Consider the following 23095-nt stretch of genomic DNA (forward strand, 5'->3'; position numbering starts at 1 on the left):
ACTTGACATTCTCAAGGACAGCTGATAAAGCATTTACGAGGACAGAAAAATATTTCAAGTTTGGGAATGTTGTCCGAGGCATTATTCTGAGGCGAAAATTGATCTGCAGAATATGCCCAAATATCGGTGAAGTGCAGTGGACGGCAGTGGTAGCTCAGTCAGTGCGGGTTGCAGTGCCTAGAGCAGAGCATAACCTTTTAGTTTACAGTAGCACACAGTAGGGTTAGTCAAAACCAACGAACGAGAGCTGTAATGCTATCTGTACGTTAAATACAACTTGTTTTTTTGTAAACTAGGGTTAAATCCAGGATCGGGAAAGTTGGGGTAGTTTTAAAGAGGCCTCTATCCAACAGTGGGTGATAGAAGGCTGATGATGATTATATAACGCTGTAAGCAACTGAGTTTGCGGCTTATTGCATATTTTTGAAATGGGGTGGTCACAGTCGGCTAGTTTGACTATCAGTAGATACCTCGCCGGCCTCGCCGCTAACAGTTTGCCTAGTGGGGACACGGCCTACGACAGCAAGAGTAACAACCAGACTGTTATGAGGTGAGAACGTTTAGTATAAGTACTTATCTATTAAAAATAAAACAAAAAAAGTGATTGGAAAAATATTTATTTCTTAAAACTAAATAACCTATGCTTACGTTTATAATACTCTTATAATAGCTATAAAAAATATCAATCGATTCTTATATCTACTGCAATAGTTTTTGCCATTTCTTTCAACCCTTATTATTTCGTAAAGTACATTTTTAAATTGATTTACCTTCCTTTTTAATAAACCTATCTAAGTTAAACATCAGTTTTATTATACAGAGTGTCCCAAAGATATTACTATTGTAAGCCAAGAATTTAGAACTAAACTTAGCTAGAATGTTTCGAATACACTTTCAGAATCACTCTGTATGTATAACAATACTTATAAGTTAAAACAATTTACAAACAAAACGCTTCCAAATCGGTTCATCAATTTCAAAGATACATCTCTATCAATGTGTTACAACAGTGGTATAGCAAGTCGAAAGGAAGTGGCTCTGAGCTCATTTTACAAAATTTTCCAAAAGTCATAGTACAAAACTTGTTTACAATGAGCCCCTGAGTCACCCCTTTCCGCTACTATACCACTTATGCAACACATGTAGACAAATATTATTTTATGTCGGCCGTTTAAAACTAAATCCAGAAAGACACGACTTAGACAACTGAGTAATACAACTATACATACAAAATGGGACAGCTCTACTGTGCTCAGTGTCACTGGGCGTTCAAGACGAAGTTCGGACTTGCCAGCCACATAAGAGCACATAACAGAGTGTAGCAAGAGTCGCTGTTGTCGGATACGACGAAGAGGACATCATCATCAATACAAAGAACTATAAGTAAGTAGGATATAAAATGTTTGATCAGACTTACGAATTTACCTTTAAAACAATTCATTTTAAAATACACTTCAATTCTACAATAATATAAAAAATTGGGCTTATTCATTTACAGCCCCATTCAAACACACATAAGAATCATACGAATATGTATATCCACCAACCCGCACTGGGCCAGCGTGGTGGACCTTCATTGGAAGGAGACCCGTGCCCCAGCAGTGGGGACGTGATGGGTCTTGATGAATATGTACCTATAAGTAGCTGCATAAGTAGCTGTACACTTCTGTACCTTGTCAAACTCACAAACTGCCTATTCAAACATTGACGGTTTGTTGTGTAGTCAATTTGACAAGGTACAAAAGTGTATAGCTTGTTATGCAGCTAACCGTACATTGTTTGTATAGATAGACCTTAAAAGGTTCTAAATTACCCGCTGTTTCCGACAAATAAACCATCGATCAATCACAAATATACAACTTCAATTATATCTTTACACATAAGCAGTCGTTAGCACTAACATAGTTATAAAAATTGCGATTATAACAAATCAAAGCGGAAATTTTACAATTAACTCTTAGTTTAGGTGTTAAAATGTATAGAAAAGTATGTATCACATAGATTTGAGGTGTAATTTTTGCCACTATTGCCAAATTAGACATAGCTACAAATACAAACGACTTATCTTAATTTTATTGTCTTTGCATGAAACTTTAAAGTAAGGTTGAAATGTATTGTGCATATGTATGTATTGCTGCCTTATTTTGATAGTAAACGGGCAGAAAGTGATAGTACATGCCTTTTAGTTTAAAGTTCATATGTGCAACTTGACATAAGGGTTATAGAGTCTAACAACGCTAACTTTGTAACGATAGTTTTTTTTCTACAGGTGTTGCCTTTTGGTGGCATCCTGTATATCTAGTAGCTATAAAAGAAAGAAGAAGAGGAAGACGTACCATGAAAGTTTTAGAAATTACAGAGAATAATAAATCATTTTTTTTTGTTTATGTTGCAAAGTAAACTCTGTTTTTAATCTCAGAACTAAATTGACAGATTCTGACCGGTTCATCAACAGTCGATTGTCCCGCCCTTAGAACGATACGCCACTTAATCGCGGGACAATCGACTGTTGATGAAGCGTTCAGAATCTGACAATTTAGTATCTGAGATTAAAAAACAAACTTTAGTAGTTCAAAAAGAATGAAGAAGAGGAAGACGTACCATGTCAGTGTCAGAAATTACAGAGAATAATAATTCTACATTATTTTTCTTATGTTTACGTTGCAAAGTTAGGTATATTGCCACAAACTTATCTGTTCCGGTGAGAGATCACGTAAATGTCTAATATTTTTTGATTCTATATGATTTTAAGTTAGCCTGTAGTGGTAATTCACCCTTTCGGTTTTAATAAATCCATCAAATCTATATCAATATATAATTCATAGGTAAGTTATGAGATATAGATCAATTTAGTTCGCTCTCACCGGAACAGATAAGTTTGTGGCACTGTAATCAGACTCTAGCTCTCCCCTGCTAGACAGTATCGCTCGTTAGTGTAAAAAGTGCAGTTATAAATAAGTTAAATATCGTAGTTGCTAGTTCAGTCTCTGGTTCGCAGGCCCCAGATGGAGGTGCGCCGACTGCCCACGGTCGGCCGGGCTATGGCACTGGAAATAGAAAAAAAAAATTAATTTCATCAGAGAACTAAAGGTTACCTTAATAGTTCTTAAAATCGGCAAGTTGAAGGGGGCCTAGAGACTAACCCCCTTATTCATAGAGAAGTTACAGAAGTTTATTAGTTAGAACGTCTTGTAACTTTTCTATTAAGGGTCTGCAATAGGGAATCGAGGGTTGGCATTGTCATAGAATTATGTAGTAAATGATGCTCTACAGCCTTGAAAAAAATCACACAGGTAGTTGAAGAGTCTAGCTAGGTGCTGAATCATTCGAATTTAAGTAAATGATTATGGATAACTGTAAATTAATTTCAGAATATCAAGAAAAACCAGTCAATCACACTCCCGTATTGTAACAACTGTGTCGTAATTATTAAGAATTTTCATATGATTTTTATCATATTATAAAGTTAAAGGCTTGGACTAGGCGCTAAATACCTTGTTTTTTAATAAACACAAACTTATTTTGTGTAAATTAATCCCAAACTTGAGCAATTTTTTTCCCTCAAATCTTCATACAAATATCTATGGCGGCTTTCTGTGTTATAAAATCATAAACACAACTGACGTTTGACTCAGTTGGCCGCTGGCCTCCAAAGAAGGGTCACGTCGGTTTAGGCAGCACTGACAGCTCGCGATCTTATCGTGTACAGATACAAAATCACTGCACATTGGTTGTCATTGCACTTTTTCAACTTTTATGACACCAACATAATTTGATTTGAAATTGAGGAAGCATAATTCTTCCAGTATATTCAATACATTAAATTAAATTAGATAGTGTGCAATATTCTCGTGATATTACAGTCTCGTAAAGGTCTGATGAGGAGCAGGAATATAGCGAATGGATCTCATCACGACCCATTACGTCCCCACTGCTGGGGCACGGGGTCTCCTTCCAATGAAGGAAGGGTTTAGGCCTAGTCCACCACGCTGGCCAAGTGCGGGTTGGTGGACCCCAACACAAGCAAGCTTGTGCTGAGAGAGTTGTCGGGTAAGTGGGCAACCCGACTGTCAGATGTTTTCAAGCCGCCCGAAGGCCTCTGACTAGGCTTAACGACTGCTGCCGAAGCAGCAACCGGGACCCACGGCTTAACGTGCCGTCCGAGCTTCGAATGGATCTAAGTGATGACAATACGCACGAACATTAGGTTAGGGATCAAAAATACAGTCTCTTGGTGCTGGTTGAGGTATGGTCTCGTGAGGATCTGATGAGGGCAGTAACACGGTGGCTCAATTTTATTTCAAAGATGTTAATAGCTAAAAGCATCGAGTTTGGGCTATTAAGTATGTTTTTCAGAGAGAGAGAAAGAGATTTTGTTTTTCCTCTGGATGTGTTAGGTTTACTGGGTTTACTAAGTTCATTCTGTTAATGGCATCAAGTTGTTATGTGTTCATAAGTAATAATTATTTATTAACAAAATGCTGTTGATTCTCCACGAAAATGTAAAAATAAAAATAAAATAAATAAAAATAAATTCGTAACGTAAAATTGTCAATGACGGAATTTCTTCTATAGACAGTAGCCACAAAAAAAACAAACGATAGATGGCGTGATTTGAAGATAAAGATACATTTTTTCGACACATAGACAGCAACAACAAAAAAATACAGATTTAAAGAAAAGAAACACATACTTTTTTATTTATTTTATTTTTATTTATTTATTTGGATAAACTACAACAATATGCTAAAGATATCTTAAATATAATATAACTAACATAGGTTAACATATTGCCTTAAATGTTCATCACCATGACACAATGAAATATTAATAATTTCGTGACACACAAAAAGGTTAGGTAGGTATTTATAATATAATTTCGTTTAACATTTTCTTAATTGCTCCTAGTTTCTTCTGAAAAATATCAACCGACAAAAACTTTTCATTATGTGAGTGGCATATTCTGTGTAAGGGTGCGCGTTGGCCAGAATTTGTGCGGGTAGTTGCAAGATAAAATAATTTGTTAGGATGGCGAGATGTGGTGGTACGTGGGGCTAAGTATTTGATCTCATTAACTAGATCGGGGCAGTCATAGAGATTGTTACAAATTTTGTACAACGTAATCTCGTCTGCTATTGCACGTCTACAAGACAATTTTTGTAATTTATAGAGTTCCAGGAGATTATCGTAGGATGATTTAGTGTAAGTGAGCCTGTAATGAATTGATTTTAGTGCTTTCTTCTGTATTGACTCAAGTTTGTCGGAGTAAACTGCGTAGAATGGGTTCCATACTACAGAAGCGTATTCCAGTTGTGATCGGACAAGTGTTTTGTAAAGCATTAGTAGAGTTTTCGGTTGTTTAAATGACTTACTTATTCTTAAAATAAAACCCAACATCTGATACGCTTTAGTACAAATGTTTTCTGTGTGTGCTTCGAAGGTTAATTTTTCATCAAATAGCACGCCGAGGTCTTTCATTGAGGATACTTTATCCAGTGTATGGCCGCCAATATTATAAGTATATTGTATTTTATTTATGTTTCTAGTGAATGTTATTTGTTTACATTTATTGTGGGCAAGCATCAGTTTGTTGGATGCACAGAATTCATTGAATCTATTTAAGTCAGTTTGAATTTGGATGCAGTCTTCTTGGGTAGTAATGGTTTTAAATATTTTTAGATCATCGGCAAACATAAGGATTTTACAATGTTGAAAACAATTTGCTATATCATTGATAAATAGTAAGTACTGAATTGGTCCCAGTATTGATCCTTGAACTACGCCTGAAGATACTAGCTTCTTGCCGGATTGATGCCCATTAATGGTCACCACCTGGTAACGGTTATGTAGATAAGACTTGAACCAGTGGAGAAGCCTGCCAGTAATGCCGTTTTGTCCCAACCTTTTAAGCAATAGTACATGGTCCACTTTGTCAAAAGCCTTTTGGAAGTCCGTATAAATAGCATCGACTTGAATACCTTTGTCCATTTTATTAAATAAAAAGCTGGAGTATAGAATGAGATTTGTAGTAGTGGACCTTGCTTTCATAAAGCCGTGTTGTTGCTGACAAATATTGTATTTTAGTTGAGAGTAAACTGATTCTTTAATTAAAGACTCAAATAATTTAGGAATTATTGAAAGAATGGATATTGGCCTGTAATTTGGAATGTTGTTTTTAGACCCAGACTTATGTAACGGTTTAATATATGCCAATTTCCAGAAATCGGGAAAGGTGCCTTCTTGTATACTTAGATTAAAAATTATGTAAAGTGGTTCTGATATCAGTTCAGCGGTATTTTTTAGAAATATGGGTCCTATTCCATCGGGACCTGCGCCTTTTGATAAATCTAGGTTTAAGATAGATGATTTAATTTGGCTTTTAGTTATGGTTATACTTGGTATGTTAGGAGCCTCAGGATATGTACTGATATTGTTTAAATCAATAGTATCCAGGGCAGTATCACTTGCTTCAAAGACCGAACCAAAGAACTCGTTAAACATATTGGCTATTTTCGGTGGACTGTCCGAGGTGCTATTACCTAACGTCATTTTGGACGGGTAACCATTATTATTTTTCTTTAAGGATGAAACATACTTCCAGAAGTGTTTTACATTTTCGGTTATGTCCGACTCAGTTTTTAAGATGTAAGTATTGAAATTTTGTTTTAGTAATATTTTAGTACGACTGCGAAGTAATGAAAATTCATTGTAATCAGATAAGTTGTGATATGTTTTCCACTTTCTCCATACAGTTTTCTTGCGAATGAGCGTGCTTGATAGCGCTTTAGAAAACCAAGACGGGAAATTACGAGATTTTGGTTTGTCTAAAGGAACATATTTTTTTATTATTTCATAAATAATTTCATAAAACCGAGAAACACTATCTGTTATATTTGTATAATTTAGCTCCTCTACCCAATTTATTTTTTCTAGTTCCTTTTTTATGACACTGTAATCGCATTTCCTAAAATTGTATTTATCAATTTGTTTTTGCTCGATGCACTTGAGTGGTTGAATTTTTTTAAAGGAGAACATTAATGGAGGATGATGTTTATAGTTAGGGCGAGAGAGCTCAAGATATGGTTTGGAACAAATGCAGTGATCACAATTGGTTAACATAAGATCTAATAAACGATTGTTTTCATTATAAATATTATTATACTGCTTAAGTTGCATGTAAACTAGAGTATTTTCTAATCCTTTGTGAAGGTCAGTTACTACTGCCGGGAGCATATAATTTTCCGGTGAATGAGGGGACCACTGTAGATCAGGAATATTATAATCGCCCAAAATTATAAAGGAGTGGGTAGGCAAGTCTGTATATAAGGTTTGTAGTTTTTTAAAATGCGATTCATAGATAATTTTACTTGTTTTCGGAGGTATATAAGATGCACATAACATGAGTTTATTATTATTACGTAAAGGTAGAGAAATAAATAATTCTTCCGCGTTATCATCTTCTAACTCAAAATGTCTTGTAGAGCTTAGTTTTTTGTTAATAGCAACCACCACGCCTCCACCATCTTTTTTATCAGATTTTTCCAAATTTCTGTCGCGACGAAAAATTATATATCTGTCATCTGCAATTTCAGAGTCAAATATGCCACTTAACAGCCAAGTTTCTGTCAATATGATTATATCATAATGAGAAGATTGAATATTCTGCCTAAGTTCGGTAAGTTTAGTTCTCAAACCGCCACAGTTTTGGTAATAAATGTCAAAGTTAGTGTTAGCCATTAGAATTTAAACATTTAATAATTGTTTTTGTTGTTTTATGTTTTAGATTACATATACAGTAACTAAGTACAAAAGGTAAAAGTATTACGTAGTGGCGGCATGCAATTTTTGGTATGATAAAGTTACATAGGGCGTTTTTATTATTTAAGGAGAGCAATAAGTGTGAATTTATGTTTATGAGAACTCTGTGGACAATTTGTACGATTAAAGTGAAGCAATGAATACACATTAATAAGATATACAGTCAGTTAAGTTTCTGGAGGTCTTCATCGCGACGGACTGTGATTACACGGGAGTTTTCATCTTTCCGAACTAAGATAGCCGCGTTCTTTACCCAAGTATACTTATACGATTTTTCAGCTGAACGAGCACGAGTTTTAGCGTATAGTATCTTGTTTCTCAGTGTCAAGTGTTCATTTATATAAATGCGAGACGATGGCGGCACACTGCCTTCAGTAGAAGAGTGGGCGGTAGCGCCCCCCGCGGCCGCGGCCTGCACTTGCGACGCTGTGAGCCCGCGCCGACTCCTACTCGCCGCGATCACATCGTCGCGCAGACGTTTAGTCGACAGGTGGACGATGAAATTCTTGGCTTTTTGGGTGGATTGGTTGTGAGCAACCCTGTGCACATCGGTAATACAGGAGGCCGGAATCGGGACTCCGATCACCTTCCCGATTGTCTCAACAACGTGAATCAAGTTTTCGGGCAGGTTTTGGATCTCGATATTGCATAATCTTGCCCTTTGATCCATTTCATCAAGTCCATCCTTAAGGGTACGGTTTTCCGAGCGGAGTTCCTCATTGGCTTGGTGGAGGTTGTTTGTGGCTTGAGTTTGTTCAGCGAGGTTGTCTTCCAAGGTAGATATTCTATTAGTTAGCTGACTGATTTTGTCAAGCATTTCCTCGGATTTTTTACCGAAAGATATCTCTAAGCCTTTTATGAGTGCCTTGACCTCATCAAACTTTGTATCGAAGCATTTGATCATTTGCTGTAAGTCGATGTTGACGATCGATGATTGAATATCAGAGGATATTGAGTGACTAATAACGGCAGGGCTTGCGGGTGATTTCTTGTTTTTACATGGAATACACTTCAACTTGGGCTTATTCATTGGAAGCACCTTTCTAAAATCCACTTCATTGTACTCGGCACAGTTGTAATGGAATGATTTTACGCATGTAGCGCATTTTAGCAACTCATCATTTTTTATAGCCAGGAAGCATTTTGCGCAATTCATTTTTATAAGATTAGTGCTGCCCTCTGTTATTTATAAACGCAAGCTTGTAAGCGCAAGGTAGTGTTAGATAGCTATCGGCTATTTCGCGTCGCCGCTCACCAGTTGCTTAGACCAGTTCGTCCAAGCGTCGGCCGCAGACACGAAGTGCGCCGGTTCAAGTCACGCAGCAGGCCAAATGTAATTTTTGAATTTAATAAAATTTCATGCAACTTAGCTGGTAGGTATCGGGGTCTATCTTCGGACTTGACAGCACAGCGTTCGGCGACGATCGGCAGAAATGACGTCGAGAAGCGAGAGGTCCGACCGTTTCCAGTATGGCCGCCAAGGTATATGGGACTTCCCACAAGATAGAACAGGAGGGACCGAGTTATTCGCAACAGATATTTAAATAGTAAATTAAATATTTAGGAGCAAAATTTACACACGTCCGCACCGATTCAAGTACCACGAGCGAGTCGAGTACTTATACAAAACAACAAAGAAAAAAAAAGGATACACATCAAAATAACTGGAAAAAATATAAGCCCCAATTTACTTGTGTGGGACAGGGAGTACCATAATATTTTTTTTGGGGTACTCCCCATCTATGCAAAATATAAGCTTGATATCTTTACCCGTTTCTGAGAAAAAGGGCGGTGACAGTCAGACAGACGGACAACAAAGAGATCCTATAACGGTTGCTTTTTTTCTTTTGACGTTCGAAACCCTAAAATTAAGTAAAAATATTATGCTGCCAAAAAATGTACTTACAGGTATTGAAAAAGCGGTATATAAACAAATTATACCAGCAGAGGGTTCACCATTTAGCTGAATGTTACTTAGAAAACGGCCTTGAGTGGCGGTCAAGTTGGTCCCCGCCTGCGATACTTTCCATTAACATTGGGACTCGTTTTCATGTTTTTAGCGTACAGTCAGGTTTTTAGTTTTTTATAATTGTATTTTTTTATTTGTAACTTTTAAGTTGTTTTTATTTTATGAAATTTTACGTCGGTAGGTAGTTCATGATCATTTTTTATTTCAATAATTTTGGTGTTGTTATTTAAATACCTTCAATATGCATATTTTTGTAATGTGAAAATCAAGTCCTTTCATTTGATACCTTACACGGCAAAGTTGAATTATTATTTTTTCGATCATCACGTTATGTCCTCAAGAGGGCGCTATGTACATTTTAATGGAACGTCACATAGCCTATAGCCATCGCGCCATCAATACGCTTCTAACAATACCTCATACATCAAAATCTATCAAGCCGTTTAGGCTACAGGAGGGAACAAAGAAACAGACAAACATACATATATACATACATACAATCAAAAAACATTACCCTCCTCCTTCGGCAGTCGGGTAAAAAGGAGTAAGACAGGGGGTCATTCTGAACTTTTGCTCTACGAGTTTTGGAAATTAACAAAAAAAAACCTTTTTCATAGAAACTTTGTTGGACATGTGACTTTTTACCATGGAAAACGAATATTTTTTTTCGCGAATTTGCAAATCTCGTAGAACAAAAGTTGTTCAGAATGACCCCTTGAGTCATCCCCTTTTGGCTTAGTATAGCCCTTTTGCGACACTATGTATTTACTTTGCTTTGTCGTCGGGGTTCAGTTGGCTGGAGGATGCCCGAAACTTATTATTTGTTTGAGAAAGCTAATCGGGTTCCGAGTATAGAGTAAAGTGGCACCCCTATTAATTTCTACTCTTTCCTGGTGCCTACCAGTGTAAGTAAGAATTATACTTACTTACCCTAAAATCACCCAAAATGTACTTGAACATAATTGTCAATAAAGTTGGCGAGTAAAAGTTTATCGACCCACTGTGCAAACTTACATGTGTGCGTGTCACTGCGTGTGCTGTGTGAAGAGCATTGAAAACCCAAAATTGGCGCGGCACGTCACCCTGTACGGGCCCTTAATAAGGGTAGTAATTTTTAAGTTTTTTGGGGTTTATTTTTGCTCGAGTGAATGTTTAAGCAAACGTAGCGTGGGACGCCCTGCTTCCCACTGTAGGTACTTTTTCGGCTTATGTCTAGTTTCACCATGGTCTGTTGGATCATTAACATCTATTTGTTTTGTTGTGTTGTGTTCATTGTAACATTGGCATTGTAATGTCATCAATTATACATTATACATCATCTCCATATTAAATTTTCCTTTCCATTAATTTCCCTTGTTATGATCTTACAGAGTATGGTGATACTGGGGCTTAATCTATTTTGTAACAGCCTGTATACACACCTGTGCATGAACTGGTTGAGCTGTATCCCTGGTAGCGCCGCCTTGAGCGCTTTCGGCTTACTATACCCATTTTGTAACACCCTGTATAGCTAGCTGTATATTTCTATGGAAAATGTTTTTTTTTTCGCGAATTTTCAAATTCTGATTTCTGTTTCAGGCTTAGATATACCATGCTGCACATGTAGGTTACGGCTTAGTATACCCTTTTTGCAACACCCTGTATAACACACCTGTGCATGAACTGGTTGAGCTGGATCCCGGGCAGCGCCGCCTTGAGAGCCGCTAGTGAGGAGTCCTGCAGCATGCCCCACACTTCCAGGTATTGGAGCGAGGGGAGGGCGCCTAGCTTACTGGAATAGAAAGGGAAATGGTTATTTAGTTGTTAGTTACTGGCAAGTTATTAAAAAAAACTTTTGTGGGAATCACTGGATAAAAAGTACGAAATATAACTTAACACAGTATCTATTTACAAATCTGCATCAAAATCCGTTGTGTACATAGTATACAATACATACTTATAATTATGTATTCAGACAGACGCAGAAAGCGTCTTTGCTTTATACAAGGATAGTGATACTGGCAGTTTATATTGTAGACAGTTTTCACTATGTTAGAGCAATAGAAAAGTAGCTACAGTCGAACTCTGACAATAAAGAGTGCGATTTTGTTAAGACTTTTTATCTTTGTCAGTTATTTACTTACTTTTACATACATTTTAAAAATAAAATACCGGTTGATAATGGCTTTTTAACGGATTTGTCCTTAAATAAATAGGATAGATCGATTAAATACGGTCTTTAACAATAGTTAGGATCCAATTCCGTTTTCAGGACTTTATAGTTTTACTGTAGGTCAGCCGCACTGTTTCAGCACCTTCAGCAATACATCGCGAGCGCGAGTGAGACGTGCGTAGTACAAGTGTGTTCCAGCGCAGCACTATATCAGCAATGGTATTACTATGTCAGCGCTGTAATTTTAGTACTGTCAGCAGCTGACAAATCCATCTTTCTCATCTACACTTACGTAAGTAACGGCGGCGGCATCAGATACACTCTACTAAGCGCCAAATGCTCCAATCTCCGCAGTGTCAGCAGCGGACGCAGCGAGGCGCCGGTGAGCCGCGCGCAGTCCGATATGTCTTATGAGCACTTTCAGCACTACGTCAGCGATTTTATAACTATGTCAGCGCCGACTCAGCGCTATAAGAACTTTGTCAGCGCTGTCAGCACTGTTTACTCGCTGTCAGCACTAAGACAGCGATGGAAGAACTATGTCAGCGCTGCCATCTAAGTACTGTCAGCAGCTGACACACTCATTTTTTTTAATGAATACGTAATACTTACATTAGCAACGGTGGAGGCATCAAATACACCCGACACAATGCTAGATGCTCGAGTTTCCGCAGTGTCAGCAGCGGACGCAGCGAGGCGCCGGTGAGCCGCGCGCAGTCCGATATGTCCAGCTCGGCGAGGCGCGGGCAGCGGAATGTCAGAACTATGTCAGCCGCTATCAGAACGTTGTCAGCGCTGTCAGCACTGTTTCCTCGCTGTCAGCAGTAAGACAGCGATGGTCTAACTATGTCAGCGCAGTCATTTAAGAACTGTCAGCAGCTGACAAACCTTTTTTTTAACATTAGTAAGTAGAAAACATACGTAAGCAACGGCGGAGGCATCAGATACACCCTGCAAAGCGCTAGATGCTCCAATCTCCGCAGTGTCAGCAGCGGACGCAGCGAGGCGCCGGTGAGCCGCGCGCAGTCCGAGATGTCCAGCTCGGCGAGGCGCGGGCAGCGGAATGTCAGACCTATGTCAGCGCTATCAGAACGTTGTCAGCGCTGTCAGCAGTGTGTCAGCGCTGTCAGCACTATGTCAGCTATGGTCTAACTATGTCAGCGCAGTCATTTAAGCACTTGTCAGCAGCTGACACCTCAGTTTTTTACAATCCTCAGTAGGTACTCACGTAAGTAAAGGCGGTGGCATCAGATACACCCTGCAAAGCGCCAGATGCTCCAATCTCCGCAGTGTCAGCAGCGGACGCAGCGAGGCGCCGGTGAGTCGCGCGCAGTCCGATATGTCCAGCTCGGCGAGGCGCGGGCAGCGGGCTGCTAGGGCGGATAGCACTGGAAAGGGAGAGGAGATTATTTGATTAGGATTTGTAGAAATGAACTCTAAGCTATTACGTCATTAAATCTATGTCTGTCTCTTTCTGTGCGTATACTGTCAAAGCAAGGCAATAACACATTTAAGGGGAACATTAGCATACAGTTTATTTCTGCAATTATGCGATAATTTAAAGATATTTTCGTTAAACTTTCGATAAATCCTTATGATATTTTAAATTCTCAAAAATGAATGTGTCTTTTTTGTCACGTTGGGGTCACTCACTCTTTCAGGACATAATATATCCCTCAGACCAGCCTGGGAGCTGGTTGTCAGACTTGTCAGCACTAATAAGTCGGCCGCTATGCGCTCGCTGTGTCATTACTATGTCAGCTGCATCAGCAATATGACAGCACATATACTACAGCTACTCACACTCATCAACCAGTGTAGGCCCAGCCACGTTCAGCTCTAGGCAGCAGTCTATGTCAGCATTTTATTTACCTCTATGGTCAGCACTAAAGCTACTCACGCTCATCGGTCAGCAGCCTGGCCCCAGCCACGTTGAGTCGTGTCAGCCGCTGTCAGCACTATGCCAACACTGTCAGCACGTATACTAAAGCTACTTACACTCATCTGTCAGCAGTCTAGCCCCGGCCACGTTGAGTCGCGTCAGCCGCTGCGGGGCTTTCTGTGTCAGGGCGGTGAGTGCGGGCGCGGACAGGCTGCACCACGATATGTTGAGGGATTGGAGGCTGGAATATAAATATTAATGATTTAATTAATAATAGGTATCTTGCATGAATGAAAATTCTCATATTATTTTTTACAAATATAGGTACTCTTCAACAATTATCATGATGCAAATTGTGTATATTTATACAACTTGCCTTGCTGAATAGTCAACGTATGGCAATAACTCTCCTTGAAGGAGACTCATGTCCTGCAGTGGAAAAGTACCACCTAATCTTCTTTTTTTCAGCGTGTCGGTGACAAACAAGAGATTGTCACCGTGATGAAAGGATTGGCCAGTCAGATTAATAGCATCAGTATCCGACATACATATACAATGTACATTTAGTAGATACGTCAATCGGGGAGGCTCCATTCGTGCTGATGATAATGTTATTAATCTATCTACCACTCACTTGGTGCACTGGTCCAGCAGGAGCGCCAGGCCTTCTGCGGTGATGCCGGTCGCCATTGTTAGATTCAGGGTGTCTAGCTTTGTGCTGAGAGCTGCAACAAAATTGTGTTCATTCATTACATTCAATAATAAACTCTAGGGCTGTGGGTCTAAAATGGCTATATTTTCCACACTGAAATCCTATTTATTTTTATGCACTTAAACAAAATCGTATTGTAGAGTTCATTCAACGGCAATAAACTTGCAATTAATAGGTAAAATGTGTTTTTTTGCTCTAATTTTTTTTTTGTTTTGTTTAATGTATTCCTAAAATTGACTTTTTTATTACACTAACATAGGTTAAGTTTAATTTTTGTAACTGTTTACCAAAAAACCACACCGTTCTGTGGCCTTAAGACTAATGATAAAATATGTAAAATGCCTAATCAAACTGTTCAATTTGTACCACACTCTCTGACAAACTAATTCGATTCAATTCTATGACATTAAATAAATCTCATAATTTCTGTTTATAACAATTTAATTTAATAATAATTTAATTTAATTGCTTACTTTATAATTGTAAATTAAGTAACAATGAATGTTAAATGTAAATTCTGATGTATTATGTATAACTATGGGACCTGTGCCTGAAATAAAATGATTTTATTTTTATTTTTTTTATTTTATTTAATTGTTACTAACAAAATATGGCTTTTGCTGAAATAAACGTTTATTATTATTATTAAATTATGAAGAATGAGTCAGTAACGATAATTATATGCCGATTAGTGTTGGCTTGGCACTTGCTTCTGTTGCGAAGTGAGCTTCATCGGACTTCTCAGAGGAGTACATCTATTCCTCTAGAAAATGATTCCGTGAGTCATCCGATTTTATCAAACCATACCACCTGTAGAAACCTTGCCACTCATGTGACTTTTTATCTTTTGAGTATGTAAAGCACCAGATATCCTCTGACAGACCTATAAACGGCGAGTGCGTCGTGATCCAGAGTAAAGCCTCGTATTCACTAGGCGACAAATTGTCGCAGAACCTGTCTAGGCACATGTCGTCTACGTGTCGCCGCGACGTCGCGCTCTGTTCTGCGACGTCGCACGCGACTATACAGCGACGTTTTCCTGCGACATCAGTCTAGCGACCGCTGTTGCAGAGTGTGGACGCGTGCGCGACTTCTAGCACGCAGCACTAACTGCCACGACTTCCTCGGGCGACATGTCGGCGGAGACTGCTTGTGTGGACAATCAAAATGTATCGCGACATGTTATCAAAATGTTCTGAGAACACGCACCGTAGTTGTTCTGTAACAGTCTCAGAACTTGTGCCCTAGTGAATTCGAGGCTTAACTAACCTATAGCTCTCAGGGCCTCTTCGTCCAGCGCGGCTGCCTCCAGACTGAGCTTGGTGAGCGCGCAGCTGGCCAGCAGGTGGTGTAGGGAGCGCCCGGCCCAGCTGCACATGGACGCGTCCAGGCATTGAACCCGGGACTGTAGGGGCGCGGGCGGGTCCCAGGCGCCTATCTGTGGACGAGGAGATTTTGAGGTTATTTTTTTGTTTACTGGAACAACTTTCTGCGCTCAGCCTTTATTGATATTTCCCGTGGGAATTCCGGGATAAATAGTAGAATATGTGTTGATCCAAGTTGTGTGCTTCTAAATGACAAATTTCATCGAAATCTGTTCAGTAGTTTTGGCGTGAAAGAGTAACAAACATAGTGCAACTTTCACGTTAATAATCTTACCACCGAAGTCATGGAGCTTAGACACTTTACAATAGGTTTAAAATTTACGTTGAGATATACGAATTTAAACTTTTTAACATCTTACGTCAAGAGTCTAAACTTGTGTATTTCAAAGTGAATTTGAACCCCGTTGTAAATTTACAATATGGTCTATGAATTTGAGGGTAAGTGTTATAGGATATTATTGTGGCATGATAGGATTATAATGTCGCTACACGTAAACTATACCAGATTTCTCGGCGCCATCAGAAATGGCAACATACCTCTGACCCCGCCAGCCATACGATGACGGGAGTGCCATCTGGATCTATACATAGACTTGGAATTTTACACGTAGAGGATCGATGTCGCTAGTATTATACTATAGCAAATTTTCTTATAGTTACAGTTTTTGCACCTTTCTACTTGTTTTTCTTTACCTCCTGTAGGTTGGCTGGTAGAAAATGCTTTTAACATTAAGTCCACCTTACATACCTCTGCCCCCGCCAGCCTCCCGCCGCCGGGTGTCCGTGCCCGGGTGTCGCCTCGCGCGCCCTGCTTGATGCCCCGGTTGCCCAGGTCCAGGCGCCGTCGGCACGCCTCGTCGCTGGCTATGCGGCGCCATCTGTCGGCGGCTGAGGTACCACTACAGATGGAGTTGGTAGTTCACGCGTGTGAGCGATAGATGTCGTCTACAATGTCTACAATCATATCTCATCACACTAAGATTGTAAACGTGTGTGTGTGGGTACATATATGTTTCTTACACATTCACGCCAAATTATTATACTTACTGTAAAAGCACAAACCTTAGACTGGTATTTGATGCCATCTGGCGGTGATTTTCGGTAGCTTTATGAATTATCTATGGCTAGACTTGGATTTGTTACTATAATGCTATAGATTACTATAATGCTATAGATTACTATAATGCTATAGATTACTATAATGCTATAGATTACTATAATGCTATAGATTACTATAATGCTATAGATTACTATAATGCTATAGATTACTATAATGCTATAGATTACTATAATGCTATAGATTACTATAATGCTATAGATTACTATAATGCTATAGATTACTATAATGCTATAGATTACTATAATGCTATAGATTACTATAATGCTATAGATTACTATAATGCTATAGATTACTATAATGCTATAGATTACTATAATGCTATAGATTACTATAATGCTATAGATTACTATAATGCTATAGGTTACTAAAATACTATCGCTGAGCTGGAAAAAGGAACTTCAAGCTAATGTCGACCTTAAATATATTGCTGCCTTGCTTTGACAGAATACGGACATAAAGAGACGGACATAGATTCAATGTCGCCATTAGCTTAAATTCCCATTCTGCAACTTGGCATATAGATAACATACCTTTGACCCCGCCAGCCTCACGACGACAGGTGTGCCATCTGTCGGTGGTTTTCGGTATCTCTACACAGGATCTATATCAGGGTTCGAATCCCATTCAAATATTTGTGTGAATGAGCACTTGCGTTTGTCATTTTTGAAGGATCTATAGCTACTGTTGGAAGTTTACACGTAAATAGAATAGATGTCACAACTACATTAACTAATAATATATTGTAATGAACATGCCTCTGACCCCGCCAGCCTCACGATGACGGGTTTCCTTGCGAGGATCTTCCCCAGGGCTCCCTTCTTGATGATCCGGTTGCCCAGGTCTAGGCGCTGCCAGAACGTCTCGTCGCTGGCTATGCGGTGCCATCTGTTGGTGGAGATGTTAAACATTATGTAAAAAAAGAAAGTTGAAGCTGCTGACTGATAATTTTACTTTATTTTAGGGCAACCCCTATCCCGTAAGGTTCAAAAACCCTCATATGGGTACTTATTACCGTAGGGAAAGAATTGTGGCCAGTCAGTTTCATGTGGTCTTCACTTGAGAACACGTTTGCCACACCTGTCATCGGTTCTTCGGCATCTTAGAGTAATAATAATTTTCGGCATACATGTCACCTACTGCCACTTTAGCTTGCCGACTTTGTTCCAGTCAAATTAGTGTCACATTTTGGAAAAAGCTTTATAAATGTTTAACATTTTTAGGTTTAGGCCAAGTTTAAGGGATCTCCAATGTAGCTTTTTCTATCCCAACATATTCTAACAGTGATAGATATAGAGTTTAACAGAAGGGCTAGTACGGGGCGCATTTAAGACTTGACAAAAATTTACATCGCGCTCACTCACATCGCGCAGCCTCATGAGCGAGTGCGACGGAGAACTTTTATCACATCTTAATAGCGCCCCGTGCTACTGTAACAGAAAGCCAGATTAAACCCACCTTTTACACACCAGCATGCAATGTGCCAGCGTCCTCTTCGGCAGCCACTTGAAGATGCTCAGCATCACCTCGTCCGACAGCGCTGCGAAGGCATCAGCTCCGACTGGGGAGAACCGGCCTTGGACTGATGGTTGTTCTTCCTCTATTACTGATAATGCTGTGGAGGGAGAAATTGGAGGGTTAGTTGAAAAGTGAACTGAAAGAATTTGTGGTTAGACCACCACCCTCTTGACTCTGACTGGTCTACCGATATAGGTTTCTCAGCTTACTATAGCTAGATGAATGCTAAGTTACAAATGCAGTAAGTCGTCAGAGAACTAAGGTAAACCAAGGTACAAAAGTGTACAGCTACTTATGCAGCTGACTGTACAATGTACATGCTAAAGTTATATCGCCGTATGTGCGAAAATCTGTTCTACAACGGAAACAAACACATCATGCAGTGATGATTTAGATAAAAGATATAAATATGTATAATCCTATGATGTGTTTTTTTCCAAAACTCCATGTAAGTGTGGCCAAAATCCACACCATAACCTCCTGATGATGACGTCACTACTACAAGTAACTCACTGGTGCTGGGCGGCGGCACCAGCTGCCCCTCCGGAGTCTCCTCGTCTAGCGGGGGAGGTGTCTGATGACGTCACTACAAGTAACTCACTGGTGCTGGGCGGCGGCACCAGCTGCCCCTCCGGAGTCTCCTCGTCTAGCGGGGGAGGTGTCTGATGACGTCACTACAAGTAACTCACTGGTGCTGGGCGGCGGCACCAGCTGCCCCTCCGGAGTCTCCTCGTCTAGCGGGGGAGGTGTCTGATGACGTCACTACAAGTAACTCACTGGTGCTGGGCGGCGGCACCAGCTGCCCCTCCGGAGTCTCCTCGTCTAGCGGGGGAGGTGTCTGATGACGTCACTACAAGTAACTCACTGGTGCTGGGCGGCGGCACCAGCTGCCCCTCCGGAGTCTCCTCGTCTAGCGGGGGAGGTGTCTGATGACGTCACTACAAGTAACTCACTGGTGCTGGGCGGCGGCACCAGCTGCCCCTCCGGAGTCTCCTCGTCTAGCGGGGGAGGTGTCTGATGACGTCACTACAAGTAACTCACTGGTGCTGGGCGGCGGCACCAGCTGCCCCTCCGGAGTCTCCTCGTCTAGCGGGGGAGGTGTCTGATGACGTCACTACTACAAGTAACTCACTGGTGCTGGGCGGCGGCGCGCGGCGCTGGGCGGGCGAGTAGCGGCGCGCGCGCACCAGCTGCCCCTCCGGAGTCTCCTCGTCTAGCGGGGGGCCCGTGTCGGGGAGGTCGGATTTACCTGTAGATAGAGTTTGTGATTAAGTTGAGGTAGAATCCTGCTAATAATAAGGGTCTGTTTCACAATGTCTGGTTAGTGGCTACCTGACGGATAAAATACATGCTGTCACTCTCTGTTATTATTTTTTAGACAGTGACAGCATGTATTTTATCCGACAGGTAGCGACTAACCAGACATTGTGAAACAGGGGCTAAATGTGAAACGATAACTATAGTAAGGATAGTGGGATGGATGGATGTTTGTTACTGAAAGTAAAAATTTGCTGCTGAGCCAATTTTTATGAAACTAAGCATGGAGCGAAGCTGTCATCCTGCATTAACACATAGTAGGCAACTTTTTATCCGGGAATTCCCGATCATGATTACAGTTTTGTTTAAAATTATAACATAATGTTAGATGAAGTTTAGAACAGAATAGACAAATGTAGTGTGGGATGTCGTCCAGAATCTACTCACTTACAGTCATCGAAATATATGTATTAGGCCCGTTTGGACAGCTACACAAATTTGCTATATTTACTCTTGATTTACTTGATGAAATACATAAAAAGACACATCATCTGGCTTATTATTTAATGGCCGAAAGAAAAAAGGACTTTTGAAGCACCAAAAGTTACTTAGGGCCCCTTGCACCAACAAATTAAATCTCGATTTAGTGTCAAATGTCGATTTATGAAACGACAGTTCATATAAAATTTGACACTAAATCGAGATTTAACACTAAATCTAGATTTAATATGTTGGTGCAAGTGGCTCTTATTGTTTAGATTTTTTATGATTTAGATTTGACACCAGCTGTCATCCCATACATTTTGGAGCTGTCCAAACGGATGAGGAAGGCCAAGCAAAGAGAGTTGTGGCGCTCCTTGGGCCTGTGCTCAGTAGTTAAGTTTTCAAACCACTTGAAACTACTGTTAGAATATCTGTTATCCTAACTAATATTATAAATGCGAAAGTAACTGTGTCTGTCTGTCTGTTACTCTTTCACGCCAAAAATACTGAACTGATTTGAATGAAATTTGGAATAGATACGGTCTAGACCCTGGGAAAGAACATAGGCTACTTTTTATCCCGGAATTCCCACGGGGAACAGCTAGTATTTTATAAGTACAAAGTATAAATATTTGAAGGATAGTCACGTTATACATATTATAACGTGCCTATCCTCTGAACATTATTATAACCGTGGCTATCCTCTAAACATGATTATCCTACAAATATTTATACTTTGTACTTCAGTACACAGGCTTTACTCTTAAAAGTAATATCAGTCCTCACCCATATCTTCGCTTCCAGGGCTGGACAGCATGGAGGGGCCGGGCACGGGGCTCCACAGCTTGCCTTTAGGGCTCCTCTTCGGGCTTGTCCTGTAAGCTTTATTAGCACTGTTGACGTTCGGGTTCACATTCTCAATGTCGCGTTTCCGTTTTGATCCTGATTTTATCTGCAATGTTAAAGTTTGTGTTGTTCTGGATTTGTGGTGTTAAGGTGTTAAGATGCATATTAAATTAACTCCTTGTACTAATACTAATGATTTCTACATTGCAGTGTTTTTTTTTTTTATGTAACCTGTGTAGAGTCCCACTGCTGGGCAAATGCAGAGTGAAATACCTAATAAAATGCTGACTGAAATATTTATACTTTGTAATATACTTAATCAAGATTTTTGAAGAATGTACAGTAAACAAATATGTATGCCACTCCAATGCAATCACTTCAATTTCATGATCTGCTGATGTGACAAAAAATAGAGATAGTTTGCTTTGATTCATCTATCTTTCACCAATGAGTCTTATGATCAAACTGTTTGTGTTGGGGTTGCATATAATATATCTCTGCTGACTGCAACATTACTAACTTTTTCTCTCTGTAGTTCTATAATTGTAGTTGTATTAACCCTTTATAAGAGCAGACAAGTTAAAATAATGTAATTTGTAATGTAAATTGTATTTTGACTTAACTTCATGGCATAAAGTTAAAATAAGGTGACATAATTGCCTCTACCTTCCAAAGGGTTAAAGTGGTGGTGATTTGTTACTTACAAGGCTAGCAGAGGTGGCAATGTCACACCCAGCCTCCAGCTCATCGGGGTCCAGGAGACTCACACCCATTTCAAGAAGAACCTAATAACAAGGAAAAAGTATTTTTTAATCTCCATCTTCATACTGCATATTGTAAGTTTAGAAAGGTTTACAAATTACTTTGAACACACAAATTTCTATGCTTAGTAAAGAGGCGAGAAATTCATATAATAATATCATAATGTAATAAATTGTAAACCTCTTTTATAGTGAGAAAAAGCTAAGTATTTTCTAGATTAATGTTTTCAATGTTTCACTCCCTCCATACTGCAGGGATTGAACGTGGATGCATTTGATATCCATCAAACATATTCATTGGTGCATATCATAGCATAGCACTGGTGGAAACTGATTATTCTCTTCTTTGCTGCATAGCAAATATCTGATGGAAAAGCACCCTAACACAGGTTATGTGGAGCTAGGTAGTGCCTATGATCATTACCAAAGTACCTGTAGTAGGTAAACTTCAAGAGGTACATAAAAAAATGCACAGAATTACGTCATGTGAAACGAAAATGTTAATGACCTCACAGGACATTCACCTTTTAACCGTTTATTGCATTAAAGTATGGTAAAAACCGCATAAATTCAACAAAAACTCATAGACTTCTCATTGCACTTAATATTGTAAGGATTTTCTGTAATTAGAAACATTTTTATAGCCGATTTTGACAGGTGAAATCAGAGTAACAGAAGCGGGAAAAACGTGGTAAAAACTTACATCCTCGTCATTTGTTTTCTCTGCTAAGCTCCAACTCGGTCGAGGGCCGTTGTCTAAACGCATACGCTTCCTAAAAAACACAATAACACTTTAATTTTCACTGAAAACTATGTGTATTTACCCTCTCTTGCCCGGTTTGGCGCCTTTTGATTTAACTTTGCCGCTTAAAAACAGCTGTCATGCAGATTTCTTGCAACGTATTTGCAGTCGATTCATGAGATAAACACTCAACTAACCGTGCACTTTCTGGCGCGTCCGCTTGTTTCGGTGAAAGAATTTCATCTTCGACATCATTCAGGTTCATATTGATGTGGTAAATTACAGAAGATTATAATTAATCTGCAGGTCAACTCCGCTCGCAGTATTTTCAGGGATTTGACAGTTTGTTTTTTTGACAGGAGTTATCTATTTGACAGTTGGCTAGAAAATGCAGTTGGCAGCGTGGATGAAGGAAGACATGCATAGAATCTGTGAAATAAAACAGAAACTCAG

The 23095-nt window shown here is 39.6% G+C and overlaps 1 protein-coding gene across 1 annotated transcript; it reads right to left on the reverse strand.

Moving 5' to 3' along the window:
• Nucleotides 1–2685: 2685 nt before the first annotated feature.
• Nucleotides 2686–23015, reverse strand: LOC105391422 (S-phase kinase-associated protein 2). Its single transcript, XM_048624062.1, has 13 exons — nucleotides 22840–23015; nucleotides 22604–22673; nucleotides 21844–21924; nucleotides 21080–21245; nucleotides 19686–19802; nucleotides 18494–18650; nucleotides 17794–17923; nucleotides 15803–15971; nucleotides 14456–14546; nucleotides 13938–14062; nucleotides 13168–13327; nucleotides 11439–11558; nucleotides 2686–3047 (listed from the first exon to the last, which is right to left on the reverse strand). Exons 1-13 carry the CDS (start codon nucleotides 22905–22907, stop codon nucleotides 2981–2983), a joined length of 1521 nt encoding a protein of 506 aa, XP_048480019.1. The 5' UTR covers nucleotides 22908–23015; the 3' UTR covers nucleotides 2686–2980.
• Nucleotides 23016–23095: the final 80 nt, after the last annotated feature.

Source organism: Plutella xylostella, chromosome 11 (genome assembly GCF_932276165.1).
Source record: "Plutella xylostella chromosome 11, ilPluXylo3.1, whole genome shotgun sequence".
NCBI lineage: Eukaryota > Metazoa > Arthropoda > Insecta > Lepidoptera > Plutellidae > Plutella > Plutella xylostella.